The sequence below is a fragment of the Pristiophorus japonicus genome, chromosome 3, assembly GCF_044704955.1.
Source record: "Pristiophorus japonicus isolate sPriJap1 chromosome 3, sPriJap1.hap1, whole genome shotgun sequence".
In the NCBI taxonomy this organism is placed as follows: Eukaryota; Metazoa; Chordata; class Chondrichthyes; family Pristiophoridae; genus Pristiophorus; species Pristiophorus japonicus.
Genome location: NC_091979.1, coordinates 217225222 through 217248735, shown reverse-complemented (window position 1 = coordinate 217248735; position 23514 = coordinate 217225222). Strand labels below are relative to the sequence as shown.

The 23514-nt window shown below is 45.6% G+C and overlaps 1 protein-coding gene across 1 annotated transcript in view; it reads left to right on the top strand.

Annotated features, from left to right (window-relative positions):
• Positions 1–23514, top strand: part of mcm3ap (minichromosome maintenance complex component 3 associated protein) — a 132871-nt gene that overhangs the window by 80057 nt on the left and 29300 nt on the right. The window contains exons 14-21 of the mRNA XM_070876281.1: positions 2712–2824; positions 3936–4067; positions 4465–4578; positions 9925–10077; positions 12452–12607; positions 16852–16920; positions 18742–18876; positions 23101–23251. Coding sequence (XP_070732382.1) covers positions 2712–2824; positions 3936–4067; positions 4465–4578; positions 9925–10077; positions 12452–12607; positions 16852–16920; positions 18742–18876; positions 23101–23251 — 1023 coding nt within the window. The remainder of the gene's footprint in view (positions 1–2711; positions 2825–3935; positions 4068–4464; positions 4579–9924; positions 10078–12451; positions 12608–16851; positions 16921–18741; positions 18877–23100; positions 23252–23514) is intronic.

The window sequence follows — 23514 nt, the reverse complement described above, 5'->3', positions numbered from 1 at the left end:
GCAACGCCACCCCGCCTCCTTTTCCTTTCTGTCTATCCTTCCGAAATGTTGAATACCCTTGGATGTTGAGTCCCCAGCCCTGGTCACCCTGGAGCCATGTCTCCGTGATACCAACCACATCGTATCCGTTAACTGCTATCTGCACAGTTAATTCGTCCACCTTATTCCGAATACTCCTCGCATTGAGGCACAGAGCCTTCATGCTTGCCTTTTTAACACACTTTGACCCTTTAGAATTTTGCTGCAAAGTGGCCCTTTTTGTTTTTTGCCTTGGGTTTCTTTGCCCTCCACTTTTACTCATCTCCTTTCTGTCTTTTGCTTCTGTCTCCATTTTGTTTCCCTCTGTCTCCCTGCATTGGTTCCCATTTCCCTACCATATTAGTTTCCCTCCCCAACAGCACTAGCAAACACTCCCCCTAGGACATTGGTTCCGGTCCTGCCTAGGTGCAGACCGTCCGGTTTGTACTGGTCCCACCTTACCCAGAACCGGTTCCAATGCCCCAGGAATTTGAATCCCTCCCTGCTGCACCACTGCTCAAGCCACGTATTCATCTGAGCTATCCTGCGATTCCTACTCTGACTAGCATGTGGCACTGGTAGCAATCCTGCGATTACTACTTTTGAGGTCCTACTTTTTAATTTAGCTCCTAGCTCCTTAAATTCGTCTCGTAGGACCTCATCCCGATTTTTACCTATATCGTTGGTACCAATGTGCACCACGACAACTGGCTGTTCACCCTCCCTTTTCAGAATGTCCTGCACCCGCTCCGAGACATCCTGGACCCTTGCACCAGGGAGGCAACATACCATCCTGGAGTCTTGGTTGCGGCCGCAGAAACGCCTATCTATTCCCCTTGCAATTGAATCCCCTATCACGATCGCTCTCCCACTCTTTTTCCTGCCCTCCTGTGCAGCAGAGCCAGCCACGGTGCCATGAACTTGACTGCTGCTGCCCTCCCCTGATGAGTCATCACCCTCAACAGTACCCAAAGCAGTGTATCTGTTTTGCAGGGGGATGACCGCAGGGGATCCCTGCACTACCTTCCTTGCACTGCTCTTCCTGGTCTTCCATTCCCTCGCTGGCTGTGGACCCTTTACCTGCAGTAAGACCAACTCACTAAACATGCTATTCACGTCATTCTCAGCATCATGCATGCTCCAGAGGGAATCCACCTTTAGCTCCAATTCCGCAACACGGTCCGTCTGGAGCTGGAGGCGGATACACTTCCCGCACACGTAGTCGTCAGGGACACCGGCACAGGAGGAGCATAACACGTGTCCGAGCTGTCCTGCCATGACTTAACCCTTAGATACACTTAAATTGGCAACAACAATGCTAAAGGTTACTTACTGTTATAGAAGAGAAAAAAGAAAAGCTACTTACCAATCACTTACCCCCTTGGCTGTGACGTCACCTTTCTATTTCTTTCTACTTTTTTGCCTTCTCCCTGTAGCTGCACAAGCCATGCTTCTCCACGCACCTCCTCGACGCTGGGCCCCGGACTCCCTGCTGTGCCTTTTATAGGCCTCTCGCCGAAGTCCCGACTGCCTCCTCGGCGCTGGGCCCCGGACTCCCTGCTGTGCCTTTTATAGGCCTCTCGCCGAAGTCCCGACTGCCTCTCCACGCACCTCCTCGGCGCTGGGCCCCGGACTCCCTGCTGTGCCTTTTATAGGCCTCTCGCCGAAGTCCCGACTGCCTCTCCACGCACCTCCTCGGCGCTGGGCCCCGGACTCCCTGCTGTGCCTTTTATAGGCCTCTCGCCGAAGTCCCGACTGCCTCTCCACGCACCTCCTCGATGCTGGGCCCCGGACTCCCTGCTGTGCCTTTTATAGGCCTCTCGCCGAAGTCCCGACTGCCTCTCCACGCACCTCCCCGACGTTGGGACCCGGTCTCGCTGCTGTGCCTTTTATAGGCCTGTCGCCGAAGTCCCGACTGCCTCTCCACGTATCTCCCCGACGTTGGGCCCCGGACTCCCTGCTGTGCCTTTTATAGGCCTGTCGCCGAAGTCCCGACTGCCTCTCCAAGCACCTCCTCGCTCTTCAGTTAGTGCCATGGTATCTTTTCAATCAACTGAGCATGCAGACATGGCCTCGGTTTAATTTCCTCTGATTAGAGGCACATCCAGCAATGCAGCTTTCCCTCACGACAGCACAAAAACGTCAGCCAAGAGCATTTGCTCAAATCCAAGGGTGGGATTTGGGCCACCACCTTTTGACTCTGAGGTACGAGTGATGCCACTGAGCCAATCTGACACTATAATTTGTACATGCTAAACATTCATAAAGTGAAGTGTGATTTATGTACCAGGTTTTAGCCCCTGTACTTGGAGCGATCTTGTCAATGGTTATTGGGCATGTGGCTGTGCATCTCCTGCAGTGAGTGTCTCTTTTTGGAGGTGTGTGTTTGTTTTAAGATTGTAAATTATAACATGGAAAGAAGGAAAAAAAATAAAACAATCCAGTGGAACAGTTCAGTATCATCATTGGGTGAAGTAGTGGATAAGATGCCCGTTTTATATTGCGGCTCCTCGGGTGTAAGGAGTAAGAAAATGAGGGATAAAAAAGTCTTAGAAAATAGAGAGGAGATATCAATTTTCAAAAGAAAGGAGCAATGGATGAAGAGCTCCAAATCATGCTGCCCTTGTGCGTTTAGGATGTTTGGATAACTGTCTCTCCCTTGTTTCAGTATTGCTTGCTTTCTTTTCTTTCAGATGATACTTGAAGTGGTCCAAGACTTGGTTAAAGATATGGTAAAGGATGTTCTCCGCGTGGAGTGTAAAGATTTGGCGAAAACAGGGGCAATTTATGCTGCTGAAGCCATCAGGTATAAGACTGCTTCAGGCCAAGGAGTTGTCACTGGGGGGTGGGGGGATTACTCTGGTCTTTCAAAAGTAATGGGAACTGGTGAGTAGTGCTCGAGAGTTTCAATATTTGAATAACATTTTTAGAATGATGTGCAAATATCATGAACTAAGATGTTTTAAATGTCAGCTTTGTGGCATAAAGTATTTGGTCAGTAATGGGAACTGGTGTGTAGTGCCTTGCAGTGGAAAGAAATAAGTTGGCAGTTCCCCCACTTTGAACATGCTGTTGTAGATAGACACCAGACAGTGGGGCGAAGGTCACATTGGAGAGAGACTGATACATGTATGACACCTGACATTGAAGGATCTTGAGAGCAAGTTCGCAATATTGTAGATTGAGACATTACATCCACCTAGACTGGGACGAGGAAGGAAAATGAAGGCATAGCCAGCATTTATTGCCCAGTCGTAATTGCCCTTCAGAAGGTGGTGGTGAGTGGTAGGGGGCAGTTAAGAGTCAATCACATTGCTGTGAGTATGAGTTCACGTATAGGCCAGATCGGGTAAGGACAGCAGATTTCCGTTCCCTAAAAAACATGAGTGAACCAGGTGGATTTTTGGTCAACCCGATGGTCACTATTACTGATAACCGCTTTTTATTCCAGATTTGTTTAATTAACTGAATTTAACTATTTTCTCCAGATCATTAGTACAGGCCTCTGGATTACTGGTCCAGTAACATAACCACTATGCTACCATACCCCCTGGCTTTAAGGATCTTGCATAAAATAGTTTGAGCAGTCTTGCATGTAGCTGTTAGTGCAGAACTGCTTCTAATTGGCACACTCACTCAGAGAGGCTACAAGGCAGCTGTGTGGGAGCAATGGAAAATTGTTGGGGTCTTCATCCAAGTTTTGCGCACAGTAGAGGGAGCTTTACTTTACACCAAATTATTTTATATCTGACCTTGGAATGCTTGGTGCTGGCACAGATGCATGTAGCAGAAAGTGTTCCATTCGCCAGCATTGACATCACTTGCTTTGAGGAGCACAAATACAGTACTTGGAACAAGATTGGCTTTTAAATGCCCTCTGAACTTTCCCACAGTGATATCCTCTTGTATTTTGCTAGTTTGTCAAACATGTCTACCGAGGAGCTGATTGCAGAAGTCACCACAGAGATACTGAAGCAAATTTCATCTGAGGAAGTTCAGGCAGAGAGACAGAGGATCGAAGACGAAAATCGTAGGATTGAACAGGCCAGGTAGCCACTGACAATGTCCCTATCTCTGTAACCTCCGACAACCCCCCGAGATGTCAGCGCTCCTCTAATTCTGCCCTCTTGAGCATCCTTGATTATAATCGTTCAACCATTGGTGGCCGTGCCTTCTGTTGCCTAGGCCCCAAGCTCTGGAATTCCCTCCATAAACCTCTCCGCCTCTCCACCTCTCTCTCTCTTGTCCTTTAAGACACTCCTTAAAACCTATCTCTTTGACCAAGCTTTTGGTCACCTGCGTTAATTTCTACTTATGCGGCTCGGTGTCAAATTTTTTATCTCATCATACTCCTGTGAAGTGACTTGGGATGTTTCACTACATTAAAGGCCCTGTATAAATACAAGTTGTTGTTGATATCTGATGAATGTTTTCTGTGTGTTGCAGACTGAAGCAGGAACGAGAGTTGTGGAAGACCCGCTACAGTCAGGCACTATGTGATGAACTTACAGACCAAGTTGTGGGTTACTCTGTAAGAAAATGTGCCACTCGGGAACTAAGGTGATGACTAACATGGTAGCTTTTTGGAGACCTGGGAAGGATGGAATGGTGTCCTTATTTTACGGACCAGTGTGCGGAGTAATGCATAGGACCCGTAGAGGTGGGATGGCGGGGGAGGGGGGTGGCAGGCGCTCGTAGAGTTAGCCGGTCTGGCACAAGCACATTGCCAGTTCTAGAATGATCCTGACAGAGTCCTGGAAGCAGGTCACTGGCTTGCCGCCTTGGCTGCTGCTGAGTGCAGGGAGGCTGGAAACCAATTTAGAAGGCTGTTAAAAAAGCATATGGGATTCTTGGTTTTACTAATAGAGGGATAGAGTGCAAAAGCAAGGCTGTTATGCTAAACCATTAAGTCCCTGGTTAGAGCCCAGCTGGAGTATTGTGTTCAATTCTGGGCACCGCACTTCAGGAAGGAAGTCAAAGTCTTGGAGAGGGTGTGGAGGAGATTTACTCGACAGTACTAGGGATGAGGGACTTCAGTTATGGGGAGAGACGAGAGAAGTTGGAGTTGTTCTCCTAGGAACAGAGAAGGGTACGGGGAGATTTAATAAAGGTGTTCAAAATTATGAGGAGTTTTGATAGAGTAAATGGGGAGAAATTTCTTCCACTGGCAAGAGAGTCAGTAACCAGTGGACACAAATTTTAAGATATGTTTTTTTTTAAACCATGGGGAAGATGAGAATTTTTTTAAACTCAGCGAGTTATTATGACTTGTACTGAGCTGCCTGAAAGGGTGGTGGAGTAGATTCAATAATAACTTTCAAAAGAGAATTGGATAAATACTTGAAGGGGAAAAATTTGCAGGGCTATGGGGAAAAGAGCAGAGGTATAGGACGAATTGATAGCTCTTTCAAAGAGCCGGCGCAGGTACAATGGGCCTCCTATGCTGTATGTTTCCATGAAACTTGGGAGAAAAAATAAGTAAACTACAAGTAATATTTGGAGATTGGAAAACACAGCAAATGACTGAATATGTAACCGCCTTCTAAGCAGATGCATTCTCAACAAGATCAACACTCCCTCAGTATTGCACTCGAGTGTCAGCCTAGATTTTTATGCTCAAATCTTTAGAGTGGGACTTGAACCGACAACTTTCTGACTCCGAGGCAAGGTTGCTACCAACTGAGCCACTGGGAACAAACTGTCAACTGGAAGACAATCTATTCCCTTCATCATATAAACCTCAATCAGATCTCCCCAAAGTCGGCACTTCTCTAAAGATTAGAAACCTAGCTCTTTTAGCCTATCTTGGTAACTAAGATCATTTATATTGGGAATTAGTCTAGTAGCCCTCACCTGCACCCTTTCCAATGCCTCAATATCACCCACCATGTGAGGAGACCAAAACTGAACACAGTATTCCTGGTGAGGCCTGACTACGGTCTTGTACAAGGTCAAATATTATGCTTTGTCTTATGCGCAATTGTCCTATGAATGCACCCCAACATCCTATTTACTCTAGCTATCGCTTCATGGCATTGCTCATGTACCTTTAGAGATGTATGCACTAGAATGCCCGATCTTTCTTTCTCTATCTTCTTTAATGCCTTTCCCTGAAGGATATATGAATGTTGAACTTTCGGCCTGCACACATGCATAACACTGCACAAATCCAATTTATACATCATTTGCCAATCATGAACCCAATCTCCCAACACATTAAGATCTGCCTGAAGCAGTCAAGCATCGTCTACAACCTTAACACTCGCTCAGATCTTAGTATCATCTGCAAATTTTCAGATTGTGCCCCCAATTCCTACATCCAGATCATTAATAAAAATAGTGAAGAGCAACGGTCCCAACATCAATCCCTGCGGGATACCACTGGTGACTGGTCCCTAAACAGATCCCAATCCATCTATCACTAGCCCACTAGCCAGTCCTTCTAGTCAGTTCCCAGTCCAGCTCAATATATTACCACTAATACCAGTGACTTCAATCTAGTAGGGAAGCCTCTTGTGCGGTACCTTGTCAAAAGCTTTTCGGAAGTCTAAGTCGAGAATATCTACTAGGCTTCTCTCATCCATCATGTTTGTGACTCCTTCAAAAAATACATTGTGTGTAAGATGTGACCTTTTTATGAAGCCATGTTGGGTGTCCTTAATGTGTCTCTCTCTATCTCAGTATTCATATATTGCATCCCTAATGATTCCTTCAAACATCTTTCTTATTACTGATGTCAATCTAATGGGCCTATAGTTACCTGGGTCTATCTTGTCACCTTTTTTTAATTTGAGGACTATGTTAGCCTCCTTCCAGTATATGGAAACCATCCCAGAGTGCATTGAACTATAAAAATACGGGCGAGAGGCTCATGCAGCACAGCTCGGCCGCCTTGACTTGTCTGCAGCCTTTGACATGGTTGACCACTCCATTCTTCTCCAAACCCTCTCCGCCGTCGTCCATCTAAGTGGGTCTGCACTCACCTGGTTCCATTCTTATTTATCTAATTGTAGTCAGAGAATCACCTGCAACGGCTTCTCTTCCCGCTCCCGCATTGTTACTTTCGGTGTCTCCCAAGGATCTATCCTTGGCCCCTTCCTATTACTCCTCTACATGTTGCCCCTTAGCGACATCATTCAAAAACACAGTGTCAGTTTCCACATGTGCGCTGATGACACCCAGCTTTAACTCACCACCACTTTTCTTCACCCCCTCCACAGTCTCTATATTGTCAGGCTGCTTGTCCGACATCCAGTTCTGGATGAACAGAAAAATTCTCCAATTAAATATTGGGAAGATTGAAGCCATTGTTTTCGGTTCCCGCCACAAACTCCATTCCCTATCCACTGACTCCATCCCTCTCCCCAACTTCTGTCTGAGGCTGAACCAGACTGTTCGCAAACTTGGTGTCATATTTGACCTTGAAATAAGCTTCCAAGCACATATCCGCAGCATAACTAAGACCGCCTATTTCCACCTCTATAACATCGCCCATCTCCGCCCTTGCCTCAGCTCATCCGCTGCTGAAAACCTCATCCATGCCGTTGCTACCCTCTAGACTTGACTATTCCAACGCACTCCTGGCTGACCTTCCAAATTCTACCCTGTGTAAACTAGGCTGCCCATGTCGTAACTCGCACCAAGTCCCACTCACCTATCACCCCTGTGCTCGCTGACCTACATTGGCTCCCGGTTAAGCAACAACGCAATTTCAAAATTCTCATCCTTGTTTTCAAATCCCTCCATGGCCTCGTTTCCCCCCCCCCCCCCCCCCATCTCTGTAATTGCCTTCAGCCCCACAACCCCTCGAGATATCTGTGCTCCTCTAATTCTGCCCTCTTGAACATCCCTGATTATAATCGCTCAACCTTTGGTGGCCATGCCTTCTGTTGCCTAGGCCCCAAGCTCTGGAACTCCCTGCCTAAACCTCTCTGCCTCTCTTTCCTCCTTCAAGATGCTCCTTAAAACCTACCTCTTTGACTAAGCTTTTGATCACCTGCCTTAATTTCTCCTTATGTGGCTCGGTGTCAGATATTTTGTCTCATAATACTCCTGTGAAGTGCCTTGGGACATTTTACTATGTTAAAGGCGCTACGTAAATATGAGTTGTTGTGGCCAATCTCTCTGCGGATCCTCAGGTGGCTATCATCCGGCCCAACTGCTTTATCTATTTTCAAGTTCTTAATTCTATCTGAAACAATATATTCATCTATTCAATTCTTATAGTTGAACATCATCTTCAGTGGGTCCACTCTACGGCCCCAAGTTTCCAGTTTTTCGCGCCGAAAACGTAGCCTGAAAAAAAACGCGCGATTCTGGAGCGCCCTGCAGCTCCATGGCAGCTTGGCGCGGCGCCCAGGGGGCGGAGCCTACCACTCGCGCCGATTTTGTAAGTGGGAGGGGGCGGGTACCATTTAAATTAGTTTTTTCCGTGCCGGCAACGCTGCGCGTGCGCGCTGGAGCGTTCGCGCACGTGCAGTGTGAAGGAAACATTGGCACTCGCCCATTTTTGTAGTTCTTTGTAGCTGTTTAATTTTTGAACATTTTTTAATAAAAGCATATTGCCCTTCCATGATCAGCACTGAGGCTTCTTGCAGCAGTGAGAAGGCTGCAGGAAGCCTCAGAAGTTGAGGCAGCCGTTTCCCGACGGCCTCCCCCCACTGCCGTCGGGAATGGCTGCCTCAACTTCTGAGGCTTCCTGCAGCCTTCTCACTGCCTCCTCCACCCTCCACTCCCCCATGCCGTCGGGAACGGCTGCCTCCTCTCTGCCTCCCCCCTGCTGTGCTCGGTCGGGCCCTCACTCCCTTCCCCCCCCCCATGCCGTCGGGAACGGCTGCCTCAACTTGTGAGGCTTCCTGCAGCATTCCCCCTGCCTGAAGCACTTTCACACAGGTAGGAAGATGGTTTATTTAATCTTTTCTTTGCTTATAAATTTTTATTCAGGTTGGATTTATTTGTATAATATTTATAGAAGTATAAATAAGGATTTATTGTAGAATTTAATGACTTCCCTCCCCCCCCCCACCTCGTTCCGGACGCCTAATTTGCAACCTGCGCCTGATTTTTTTAATGTGTAGACAAGGTTTTTTCAGGCCTACAAAAATCTTCACTTGCTCCATTCTAAGTTAGTTTGGAGTATGTTTTCACTGTGGAAACTTTGAAATCAGGCGTCAGTGGCTGGACACGCCCCCTTTTAAAGAAAAAATTCTGTTCCAAAGTGAAACTGTTCTAACTGACTAAAACTGCAGAAAAAAAAATGTGGAGAATTGCGATTTCTAAGATAGTCCGTTCTCCACCAGTTGCTCCTAAAAATCAGGAGAAAATCATGTGGAAACTTGGGGCCTACATTTCTGAAGTCTCACTTGGTTCCAAGTCATTTAATTGTGTGAACAAGATCCCTCGTGCCCAGAATTGCCCTAATGTTTCTGCCCCACATTCTGGGGGTGGGTGGCGGGGGTCAGCATACCCTGCAACAGGGCTGCTCAAGACAAGGCCTGTGGTCAAAATCCAGCCTGCAAACACATGGCTCGTGAGGCCACTGCTAGTTTTTTTTTTCATCCTTTTCCACTTGTGTGTTCAGGTGATTCAGACTTGTCCGTTTCAGCTTTTAAGCTTACAGCGCTGGTAGACTGTAAAAAGCTATTCAATAATTGGTAGATTTAGACCAGTCGAGGAGCAGCTTTTATGCTCCGATCAGCAATCCGCTTTTACAAGTCTCCAAACCCACATGTTTTAAAGGACTCGGGCTGCAGGTTTCAAGTTTCAGGGGCCTAGTACCTGCAGAACTACCTTAAATCTCTGATTGGAAAAAGGCAAGATGTTGCTGATAAGTATCTTCCTTAATTCTACAAGTTTCATGCCATCAAGGAGATACTTGTACTCAGCCCTTTACTTTGTCTCTTACAGGCTTGCAGTGGAGGAGGACAGGCGAGCACGGATCAATCAATGCTCATCAGAGCTCTGCAGCTACCTCATCAAAGAAACACTGGAAAGCGAAATATTCCAGGCAGTGAAGGAGACACTGCAGGAAGTTCACTGTTTTTGCAAATACTTAAAGAAGTAAGTGAAAGGAAAATGTCCTCCCCATAGAATTGTTAACTACAGTGGAACTTCACTTCAGGTCCCAGCAAATGTAAGTGTTTAAACGTAAAGTTTCTTTCAAATCTTTTTTTTTATAATAACCCAGTAAAAGACAGAGACAATTAAAAGTAGGGAACAATCACCATGAGTCAGTAAACAATGCTCTGCTCTTGCTAGTGGTGAGATGCAGTGCCAGGAGATTGTCGTGGGAGTTCTGAATTGCATCTAACCTCCAGCTTTTGTGATCTCCGACTGTTTGGTGCTGAAACTGAGTACAGGCAACTCTCGATTATCCGGGTCCCTCGGGAATTGGGCTATGCCGGGTAAACAATTTTTCCATCGGAGCGATTGACATTATAAAGTTAAAGCCCGATGCCTTCCCGGACTGAAATTTTAAATCCCGTAACAATGGTTTCCCGTTGGATCCGTGTGCGGGTAATCGAAAGATGCCTGTACTAAGCAAACGAAAGAATTTGTATTTACTTAGCAAGTCTCCAATGTCCCACAGAGGCATAATCAGACAAAAGTGGACCCCAAGGCAAAGAAGGAACTTATTCGTAGATCTGACCCACAGCTTGGTCAAAGAGGTGGGTTTTAGGGAGTGCCGTGAAGGAGGAGAGGGTTTAGGGAGGGAATTCCTGAGAGCGCATTGCAGCTGAAGGCACGGCCGCCAATGGTGAGATGATAAAAATTGGTGATGCGCAAGAGGTCAGATTTAGATGAGTGCAGAGATCTCAGAGGGTTGTAGGGCTGGAGGAGATTACAGAGATAGGGAGGGGCGAGGCCACGGAGGGATTGGAAAACGAGGATGATAATTTTAAAATCGAGGTGTTGCTGGACCGGGAGCCAATGTAGGTCAGCTCGCACAGGGGTGATGAGGGAACGGAGCTTGGTGCGAGATAGGATATGGGCTGCAGAGTTTTGGATGACCAAGTTTATGGAAGGTGCAAAGTGGGAGGCTGACCAGGAGAGCATTGGAATAGTCCAGTCTGATGGTGACAAAGACATGGATAAAGGTTTTAGCAGCAGATGAGCTGAGACAAGTGCAGAGACGGGTGATGTTACGGAGGTGGGGTTAGGTGGACTTGGTGATAGGGACGATATGGGATAGGAAGCTCCACTCAGGATCTGATGTGACGCCAAGGTTGTGAAAGGGTTTGGTCAGGCCTTTCAGATGCCAGCGAGAGGGATGGAGTTGGTGGCTAGGGAACGGAGTTTGTGGTCTCGGACCGAAGATAAAGGCTTTGGATATCTGAATATTTAATTGGAGGACATTTTTGGATGTCTGATAAGCAGAGTGACAAATCAGAGGCAGTGAAGGGGTCGAGAGAGATGGTGGCGAAGTAGGGCTGGGTGTCATCAGCATACATGTGGAACCTCGTGTTTTCAGATGATCTCACCGAGCAGCAGCATTTAGATGAAGAAGATGGGGCCAATGATAGATCCTTGGGTGACAGTGTAGGGCCGGGAAGAGAAGCCATTGTTTGAAATGCTCTGGCTGCAATTGGATGGATAAGATTGGAACCAAGTGAGGAAGTGGAGGAGAGCCGTTGAGGAGGATGGTGTGGTCAAGTGTTCAAAAGCTGCATAGAAGATGAGGAGGGATAGTGCACCACAATCATAGGATGTCATTTGTGACTATTTTGAGCCTTTTCAGTGCTGTGGCAAGGGCGGAAACCTGATTGGAGAGATTCAGACATGGAGTTCTGGGAAAGATGGGCACGGGTTTGGGTGGTGACAACACGTTCAAGGACTTTGGGGAGCAAAAGGGGATTGGAAAGGGGTAGTAGTTTCAAGGGTCATGGGTGGGCATTTCGAGGAGGACACAGAGCTCTCTGCTCTTTGAATAATGCAATGGAATCTTTAACCAGAGTGTCTCATGACAGCACAGTATCAGTCAATGAATTGGAAAGGGGGTGGGACTTGCGACAAGGCTCAAATAAAGTCTGTTTAAATCGCGCACTACAGCAATCTACAGAGTCTATTTAGAAAGAGCCTCTATGAACTACAGCAAATAGAACTTGTGACCTAAAACTATAGAAACTGCTTCTGATAAAAGCAGGGTGATTTCTCCAGCAAACTGCAGTGAGTGGAGATAGTTACATCATAATGCATGAAATCAATCCCAGTCACTTGGAGCAATGCTTGATTGACTGGGAAATTAACCGGTCATCCCTTCCATTTTCCATTCTTGTAATCTTACACTTTGTATCCAGAAACATCAAAGTGTGTGAAGTGAAAGTGTGGCATGGTGATGTCAGTGGGAAAGGGGAGAGCGACTAATACTACACACTCTTTCAATTAATTATCCTTAAACCACTCTTTAACTCTCAATTTCCAAATGTTCTGCTAGATGGAGAGCTACTGCAGAGGCTCGGAAACGCCTGAGGAAACAAATGTGGACATTCCCAGCAGCTCCAGGCAGGGCAGGCCCTGACTGCAAACTGAATGCCCAAGTGGTGAGCCCAGAACTGCCCACGGACGACAACCTCAGTAGCTCGTGTATACGGTACTGATATTACATAGTTGCTTTTCAAGTCTACAGCCCTTCGGTCCAACAGGTCTGTGCCGGTGTTTATGTTCCACATCAACCTCCTCCCACCCCTCCTCATCTAAGCCCATCAACATATTCCTTTCTTCTTCATGTGTTTATCTAGCCTCCCCTTGAACATATCTATGCTATTTGCCTCAACCACTCCTTGTGATACCGAGTTCCACATTCTATAACCACTCTCTGGATAAAGAAGTTTGTCCTGAATCCCTTATTGGCTTTATTAGTGACTATCCCCCTATTTATGGCACCTAGTTCTGGAATCCTACACATGTTGATGTATTTTACCAATTTGTTCGGATTCTTAGAAGGAAGAATTGCAGCTCACATTTAATTCCTCACTACTCTCCCTCTCCACCCCAACAACCTTTGCTCTCCCTCTGGTTCTCACCACTTGCCCTGCCCCCCTCTCTCTACCCTCAATCACATCATCTGTTACTTTTTTGATTTCCTTTCTGATTTTTATTTTCCCCTTCTTGCTTTGTTCTGTTGTGGTATCCTCTTTTTGTTAATCCTAATGGAGTCCCATTCAAAACATTAACCAATCTGTCTCATTCTGGTACTGATGGACCTGTTTGATGTTTATTTCCCTTGTTCTTTGAGTTCTCACGTACCCTCTATTCTTTACAGAAGCTAACATTATTTCTTGTAATCTTACACTTTGTATACAGAAACATCAAAGTGTGTGACGTGAAAGTGAGGCATGGTGATGTCGGTGAGAAAGGGAAGAGCGAGTACAAATACTCTCTTGTCCCACCCAGTCCCATGATCCCCTAATGTACCTAACTTGGAGTAACTGCATACGAGGTTGTCAGTTTTTTGATAATCAAACTGGACTTTACCCATACACCTTTGCCAAAGTGAGATAATTCTATAATCATTGCGAATTAAACACTGTGACAGAGCAGTCTGGGGTCAACTTTAAGGTCGGGGTGTACCATCTAGGTCAATTTTATAGAGCTTTATTGCAGCAAATAATTACAGGACATATTTGGAAATTGTATTTTACCTTGGTACACTGAAGTACTGTGCTCAGAGGGCTTCAGTTGGAATCCTACCCCAGATAATATAAGAACATAAGAATTAGGAACAGGAGTAGGCCATCTAGCCCCTCAAGCCTGCTCCACCATTCAATAAGATCATGGCTGATCTGGCCGTGGACTCAGCTCCACTTACCCGCCCTCTCCCCATAACCCTTAATTCCCTTATTGGTTAAAAATCTATCTGTGACTTGAATACATTCAATGAGCTAGCCTCAACTGCTTCCTTGGGCAGAGAATTCCACAGATTCACAACCCTCTGGGAGAAGAAATTCCTTCTCAACTCGGTTTTAAATTGGCTCCCCCGTATTTTGAGGCTGTGCCCCCTAGTTCTAGTCTCCCCGACCAGTGGAAACAACTTCTCTACCTCTATCTTGTCTATCCCTTTCATTATTTTAAATGTTTCTATAAGATCACCCCTCATCCTTCTGAACTCCAACGAGTAAAGACCCAGTCTACTCAATCTACCATCATAAGGTAAGCCCCCTCATCTCCGGAATCAGCCTAGTGAATCGTTTCTGTACCCCCTCCAAAGCCAGTATATCCTTCCTTAAGTAAGGTGACCAAAACTGCACGCAGTACCCCAGGTGCGGCCTTACCAATACCCTATACAGTTGCAGCAGGACCTCCCTGCTTTTGTACTCCATCCCTCTCACAATGAAGGCCAACATTCCATTCGCCTTCCTGATTACCTGCTGCACCTGCAAACTAACTTTTTGGGATTCATGCACAAGGACCCCCAGGTCCCTCTGCACCGCAGCATGTTGTAATTTCTCCCCATTCAAATAATATTCCCTTTTACTGTTTTGTTTTCCCAAGGTGGATGACCTCACAATTTCCGACATTGTATTCCATCTGCCAAACCTTCGCCTATTCGCTTAACCTATCCAAATCTCTTTGCAGCCTCTCTGTGTCCTCTGCACAATCCGCTTTCCCACTAATCTTAGTGTCATCTGCAAATTTTGTTACACTACACTCTGTCTCCTCTTCCAGGTCATCTATGTATATTGTAAACAGTTGTGGTCCCAGCACTGATCCCTGTGGCACACCACTAACCACCGATTTCCAACCCGAAAAGGACCCATTTATCCCGACTCTCTGCTTTCTGTTCGCCAGCCAATTCTCTATCCATGCTAATACATTTCCTCTGACTCCGCGTACCTTTATCTTCTGCAGTAACCTTTTGTGTGGCACCTTATCGAATGCCTTTTGGAAATCTAAATACACCACATCCATCGGTACACCTCTATCCACCATGCTCGTTATATCCTCAAAGAATTCCAGTAAATTAGTTAAACATGATTTCCCCTTCATGAATCTATGCTGCGTCTGCTTGATTGCACTATTCCTATCTAGATGTCCCGCTATTTCTTCCTTAATGATAGTTTCAAGCATTTTCCCCACTACAGATGTTAAACTAACCGGCCTATAGTTACCTGACTTTTGTCTGCCCCCTTTTTTAAACAGAGGTGTTACATTAGCTGCTTTCCAATCCGATAGCACCTCCCCAGAGTCCAGAGAATTTTGGTAGATTGTAACAAATGGATCTGCTATAACTTCCACCATCTCTTTTAATACCCTGGGATGCATTTCATCAGGACAAGGGGACTTGTCTACCTTGAGTCCCATTTGCCTGTCCAGCACTACCCCGCTAGTGATAGTGATTATCTCAAGATCCTCCCTTCCCACATTTCCGTGACCAGCAATTTTTGGCATGGTTTTTGTGTCTTCCACTGTGAAGACCGAAGCAAAATAATTGTTTAAGGTCTCAGCCATTTCCACATTTCCCATTATTAAATCCCCCTTCTCATCTTCTAAGGGACCAATATTTACTTTAGTCACTCTTTTCCATTTTATATATCTGTAAAAGCTTTTACTATCTTTTTATGTTTTGCGCAAGTTTACCTTCGAAATCTGTCTTTCCTTTCTTTATTGCTTTTTTAATCATTCTTTGCTGTTGTTTAAAATTTTCCCAATCCTCTAGTTTCCCACTAACCTTGGCCACCTTATACGCATTGGTCTTTGATTTGATACTCTCCTTTATTTCCTTGGTTATCCACAGCTAGTTATCCTTTCTCTTACCGCCCTTCTTTTTCACTGGAATATATTTTTGTTGCGCACTATGAAAGAGCTCCTTAAAAGTCCTCCACTGTTCCTCAATTGTGCCACCGTTTAGTCTGTGTTTCCAGTCTACTTTAGCCAACTCTGCCCTCATCCCACTGTAGTCCCCTTTGTTTAAGCTCGTTTCTGACACAAATTCCTCACCCTCAATCTGTATTACAAATTCAACCATACTGTGATCACTCATTCCGAGAGGATCTTTTACTAGGAGATCGTTTATTTTTCCTGTCTCATTACACAGGACCAGATCTAAGATAGCTTGCTCCCTTGTAGGTTCTGTTACATACTGTTCTAAGAAACAATCCCGTATGCATTCTATGAATTCCTCCTCCAGGCTACCCCGTGCGATTTGAGTTGACCAATCGATATGTAGGTTAAAATCCCCCATGACTACAGCCGTTCCTTTTTCACATGCCTCCATTATTCCCTTGATTATTGCCCGCCCCACCGTGAAGTTATTATTTGGGGGCCTATAAACTACGCCCACTAGTGACTTTTTCCCCTTACTATCTCTAATCTCCACCCACAATGATTCAACATTTTGTTCATTGGAGCCAATATCATCTCTCACAACTGCCCTGATATCATTCTTTATTAACAGAGCTACCCCACCTCCTTTCCCTTCTTGTCTATCTTTCAGAATCGTCAGATATCCCTGTATGTTTAATTCCCAGTCTTGGCCACCCTGCAACCATGTTTCTGTAATGGCCACCAAATCATACCCATTTGTAATATGCAGATAGACAGTTGCACCCTGCAGCTTTGTAGGTTGGTGTAGTTAAATCTTGATGAGGCTAAAGAGGACAGCATTGCGGTGCAAATAATAGAGGCATAAGTATTAACAATTGTTTATTTGACTACCTGACACCATTTTCTGGATGTGTGGAAGACTTCCATTGTATGGTGTTTCCTGTAATGTGTCCACAGCTGCTAATGACCAGGCTCTAATGTTGGTCCTGATGCAGAGTGTGGCTTGGTATGATGTGGTGAGAAAATACATGAACGAGCTGTGACAGATGTTTTTTTTTTGCTGTGTTGCAGGTTGCTGCAGAGGAGGAAGGAAACAGCTCATCAAATGAGAGTTCAGAATTTCTACCAGCAGCTCCTCTGGTACAGGAACTTGTGAAATTTTGTGGCCTGGATTCAGTTGCAGACACCATTGACATTTTCACCTTTCACAAAGGATAGTCATTTCTCTTATTTAGGCAATTGAGTTACAGTGTCACCACGTATACTGTCCCCGTTTAACCAGGACAGCTATCTATATATCTGGAAAATGTTGCTGACCATTTGCCATTAGAATAGACATCAATTATAAAGGTGCCGCTTAAACTGTATTAAGCAGGCAGACTATTTTTGGCAAGTCATACAGCTCTTCGTGGTCATCTTCCATCCGTCCCTGATCACTGCCGTACGCCGCGTAGCACTGGTTTTAATGTTTTCTTTTATTTGTTCATGGGATGTGGGCATTGCCAGCAAGTCCAGCATTTATTACCAATCTCTAATTTTGCTTGAGAAGGTCGTGCTGAGCCGCCGCCTTAAACTGCTGCAGTCCTTGTGGTGAAGGTTTTCCCACTGTACTATTAGGGAGGGAGTTCCAGGATTTTGACCCTGTGATGATGAAGGAACGGTGATATAGTTCCAAGTCAGAATGGTGTGTAACTTGGAGGTGATGGTGATCCCAAGTGCCTGCTGTCCTTGTTCTTCTAGGTGGTAGAGGTCGTGAGTTTGGGAGGTGCTGTCGAAGAAGCTTTAGTGACTTGCTGCAGTGCATCTTATAGAATGTACACTGCTGCCACGGTGAACCGGTGGCGGAGGGAGTGAATATTGAAGGTGGTGGATGGGGTTCCAATCAAATAGGCTGCTTTGTCCTGGATGGTGTCGAGCTTCTTAAGTGGTGTTGGAGCTGCACTCTTCCAAGCAAGTGGAGGGTATTCCATCACACTCCTGACTTGTGCCTTGTAGATGGTGGAAAGGCTTTGGGGAGTCAGGATGTGAGCCACTCGCCGCAGAATACCCAGCCTCTGACTCGCTCTTGTAGCCACAGTACATATGTGGCTGTTTAAGTTAAGTTTCTGGTCAATGGTGACCCCCAGGATGTTGATGGTGGGGTATTGGCTGATGTTGATGGTGGGGTATTGGCCGATGTTGATGGTGGGGTATTGGGCGATGTTGATGGTGGGGTATTGGGCGATGATAATGCCACTGAATGTCATGGGGAGGTGATTAGACGCTCTTTGGGGATAATCATTGCCTGGCACTTGTGTGGCGCGAATGTTACTTGCCACTTATCAGCCCAGACCTGAATGTCATCCAGATCTTGCTACAAGAGGGCACGGTCTGCTTCACTTTCTGAAGAGTTGTGAATGGGAATAACGTAAGTGATTTGAATCAGTCCCTTATTAATTGTTAATTTCTGAAACACATTCACAAATGTGGTGGCAGCGGTTCAAGAACTTTGAAATTGACCAGGGCAGTTTGTAGGTAGCAACCTCTACAGTCTACCTGTTTGTTCATATAATCATCAGCTTCTCTGAATCTAAGAAACATAAATTTAGCAGTTTGTCCTGCAGTATTCTTGTAATGTATTTGAATCACCCAGTTATTAAATATTAATTTCTGAAAGACATTCGCAAACACGGCGACAGCAATTCAGGAGCTTTGAAATTAATCAGGACAGGGTGGTTTCATGTTTCGGGTTTGAGGACATTATTTTTGAACAGTGTGATTTTTAATTTCATTAACTCTCTCTCACATTGTGCTGGCCATCACATATAGCAGGCACATTGCATTTGCATGAACGTGTGGTTTAAAACAATGGGCAGTGCTCTTTGTTGTATATGACTTAACAAGCGCTACTGTTTGTTGTATATGATGCCCATGAAGCAAGATACAGGCGTTATTAAATTTGAATTATAATTTATTTATTAGTGAAGCTGCCTGGACTCCTTTGGATTTATTCACATTGGTTGCAAATAGCTTCCCGACTCGTCAGGGGAAAATCTTCTGGAAGGTTGTTCTACTGTTGCCAAGTGATGAAGAATATGGACTTAGTGACACCAACAGGTTAGAATAAGCCAGTGACTCCCTGTCTGTTTGTTTTAAGCCATATTTTGTTAAGCGTCTGCCATCTTACTGACTCCAGTTTGCTGTACCAGTCAATACATTGTAAACTGTAAATGTGCCACAGCTTGCCTCATTCAGCATTTGACAAGCTGCCTGGACTAATTGTCTAGCCAAGTTAATCAATGCCAGGAGGGAGGGTAATTCTGCTCATCATTGGTCAAGACAATGCAGGGAGGCTTGGAGTAGATTGTACGCTCACCTTGTCACCCGAGGACTGGTGCAGAGCACAGAGGAGCCAAAATTGAGTGTTTGTTTGGTGAGGGTGTGGCTCCCTCCTGGGTTCCTCCATCTCTGGGAGCTAGGCACACCTGCAGCAGAGAGGAGGGGAATGGTTGAGCAATGTCCTTCCCGGCCTCCCCGCGTTGCTGCTGTCAGCCAGCATGTTGGCCAATACATATGCTGGAGACTGTCTTGTTTTTCCATCTCCTCAGAAAGATACTTGGCTTCTTCTCATCCTTTCCCCCTCTCCTCTCTCTTCCCCTCTTTTCTCTCCTCCCTCCCCTCCCCACTCTCTCAACAGTGCACCTGAGGCAGGAAACTCAATAGAGTGGGAGGAATCAAACACGTCTCTGACCAGTGCCACCACACCGATTCTCTGATGTGCAACACTGTCTCGAATGTAACTTTAAATAGGTGGACGACAATATCACAAAAAGACTCCATCCAGTGGAAGTGTCCATGTGGTAATCTGGTTTGAAAGATATGTTAGGGGAGATTTTCCTAGGACTGCCCGGTTGCACTGGATTGTGGTGGGAGAATATCGGAAAATTGGATATGTGCTCCAAGCTATCCAGGTGATCCAGTGCATCCAGGCACAGACCCAGGAGAACTTCCGCCTGAACCATTATGACACTAATTAAATTTAATTAAACTGAGCTGAAACAAGCAGCCATTAGGTATACTGAACCATTTAAGCTCTTGTCTAAATGTATAGGGCTAGACTTTCCACTTCACATCACCCATATATCGGCCAAAACGGCCGGCTATCGCTGATTTTGTGCAAAAAGTGGAAACTCAGGCTGGAACATCGCCGGAAAATTAAGCCCCCAAGTTTCGGCTCACACCACCGAGCTGATCGCTGAGGTGATCGCCGGGCCGATCACTCGCTAAGAACATCGCTGGAGGTTGGACTCTGGAGAGGCAAGCCCATCCTCAATGCTTGAGGCGGCCTCTGGCACATTCAGAGCAACTGCGTCTATGCTCTGTGGGACCTTTTCCAATGCACCCAGGACGTTGCAGTGCATTTGCATGGTCTCCCTGGCCATAGCCTCCAAATCCAGATCCACCTCTGACTGTGGCCTTCCTCACCGAACTGGGAGCTACGGACACCATTTTGAATTTCGGAGGAAGGGAGGAGGCAGCTAAAAAACTCGAGCTTATATATTGTGAGTTATTTAAGGGTCTTTTACAGATAGATCCATTCACATTTATACTTGTATTTAATTATACTAATATTAGCTTAGTAGATTAGGCATTTTTTTTACTAAAGTGCATTTATAGCAAGTGAAAATAATTATTGATAGTAATGGGACCTATGGTTTCTCTGCCATTACTTGTAACTGCTCACACGCTAGTTTCTGAAAGCATCAATCAAGGAGGTGGCAGAGTAATGCGGAGACAGAGGAGGTGAGTGTACAGCCAACGAAGGTACATGGAAAAGCAATCTTGCCTCAACTTGTCTGAAAACGCGTATCTTAGGAGGCTGCGCTTCCGGAAGGAGGTCATCGATGAGATATGCCAGCTCATCAAGGGGGATCTGCAGCCTTCCAGCACCATCAGAACCGCACTGTCCGTTGAGGTAAAGGTTACTGCGGCACTATCCTTCTACGCATCGGGATCCTTTCAGGTTTCATCTGGCATCATCTGTGATATCTCTCAACATGCCATACACTGCTGCAGGTGACAGAAGCTCTTTACGCTTGCAGGTTGGACTTTATAAACTTCCCTATGACCAGGGAGGCACAGATAGGGAGAGCTTTGGGTTTCTCGAGAATAGCAAACTTCCCCAAGGTGTAGGGAGCAATACACTGCATGCACATCGTCCTGAAAACCTCTTTACAGAACCCGGAGGTGTTTCATAACAGAGCTCCAATAGAAAGTGATTCCATTTCCTGAATGTGCAGCTCGTTATCGACCACAACCAAATTATTATGACACTACATTTCCTGGCAGCATCCATGATGCACACATCCTGCATGAGTGATATCCCTGACCTGTTTGTTGATCAGCCAGAAGGTCATGGTTGGATGCTGGGGGATAAAGGATATGGCCTTGCCAGCTGGCTGATGACCCCACTGCGTAATCGCGTTACTGAAGCCGAGAAACGTTATAACGCAAGCCACATAGTTACACGCAACATCGTTGAAAAGACAATTGGAGTTCTAAAACAGCGCTTCATATGCCTGGACCACTCTGGTGACAGCTTACAGTACCACCCTGACCAGGTCGCTGAGTTTATTGTGGTATGTTGCATAACCTAGCTATCAGGAGAGGTAAAACCACATTTTCCGATACACACTGGGTGGGGGTTTCCCGTGAGCACCCGCGTCAATTGGCCCCAACAGGACTGCATCTCATTGAGGAGGGCCTCATTGGCTCCGTCGCTGAAAGGTTCGCCCTCTTTCTCTTCCCCTCAGCATTATGATGCATTTCAGACATCATATAACTTTTAACTGTATATTATGACGTATAAATTATATTGCAAAGTCTGTCAACTATCTGTAAACCTCAAACTCTTTCTCTCTTCTCTCCTCCAATTCACTGCCTTCTCGGTATCTCTGCTCGCTCTCTCTTTCTCTCTCTCTCTCTCTCTCTCTGCCCCTCCCTGTGTGGATGACCCCTGACCTCCTGAAACGCGAGAAAACCAGTCACCAAGAAAAAAAAAATCGCATGCGCAGAATGCCGTTGCTAGGGAAGCTTTTGCCTTCCACATCGCTGGCCATTCGCTGCGCGCACGTCATTTCGCTGGGCGCACGTCACATCGCCGACTTTTCGTATCACCCATTTCACATCGCTGGCCTATCGCCGAGTGGAAAATCTCAATCCAAAAAATGGGCGATGTTCCAGCGATCGGTAAGGCTGAGACATCGAACATCGCTGGACCATCGCCCATTTTTTGGGCGATAGCCAACAAAGTGGAAAGTCTAGCCCATAGGATTCAGGGATGGAAACCTTGGCTTGTAATTTGCAGTCAGTGGGGAAGCAAAGGTGTTCACCGTTGACCTTGAAATAAGCTTCCCACAAAGATCTCATGATCTCTGTGGCGAGAGGTTCTGCTTTTCAGACGTTCAGTTGAGATCAATGTAAGTTGAAGGGGAATCTCTAACGCGAGCTGTTATGACGTCAACAAGCTGTCGAAGCAACCAATCACAATGCATTCTCACAGACTGGGAACCAGGACGTGAATTAGCTCCTTTTATTCTAAATTTTAAAAAAAATGTTAGAGAGCAAAACAAAGATTGGGGCGGTCACATGGGGGAAAGGTAAACCTGAAATAAAGATGAACAAACTTTATCGTTCACTGTTATTACCCAACGCAAATTCTGGGCTCTTGTGTTTTTTTTTTAACCCTAGCTTGAGAGCTGAGTCCAGATGAAATATTCTCACTGTAGCCTGCCTGAGAGAAGCTAACTCAGCACAGACCTCGGATCTTATCGTCTGCATGGCAGTTACATGCGGCTTCTGCCAACTGAGACACTGGAGCATTGCTGCTATAAAATTATGAAATATGTGCAAAAAACCCCAAATCCTGAGAATGAGAGTGGTAGAGTACTGTGGAGAGCAGCATTATTGACTGTAGGACCAGTTCCACTCACCAACACTTGAATTCACATTCTTAATTTTAAATAGAGCTGGTGAGAGGAGCACATGGCAAGTTGACATGGTACCAGCTGGTAACTTCCTCCACGCTCAGGCAGTTAGGCGATGCCAGTGCACCAGCACTTCATACACTAGTGATTAAAATTTGAAGTGCCGCTCAACCTGGGACATGGTTGTAACAGCATGTTATGCATATTAAGTCTGTCTGTGGTTATAAAAAAGTTATTTGGACTAATGTATTGTGAGAAAATATCATATTTTTTAGCTTATATCACAATTATTTAGTCATTTTTATTTTTTAATTAATTAGAAATTTAAAAAAAATACATGTTTTCCCATTTTTAGAACTTTAATTGATTGGCTGCAAGCAAAATTCCAAGGAAGCGAAAGGGTGGATGATCTGGACAGTGATGCTGATGATGTCATTCAGACACATCTATGCAAAGCAGTGAACAGCAGTGAAGCATTCGATCTGCTTGTGCACATCTGTGTAAAGGTAAGGGTCTCACGTACACATCTGTGTAAGGGTTTCGAGCGCACCTCTGTAATTGTAAGGGCCTTGAGCAGATATCTATATAAAAGTAAGGCCCCTGCATACACATCTGTGCAATTGTAAGGGTCTCACTAAAAAAATCTGTGCAAAGGTAAGGAGCTCGCGCACTCATCTGTGCAAAGGTAAGGAGCTCGCACACTCATCTGCAAAGGTAAGGAGCTCGCACACTCATCTGTGCAAAGGTAAGGCCCTCACAGAGCTCTATA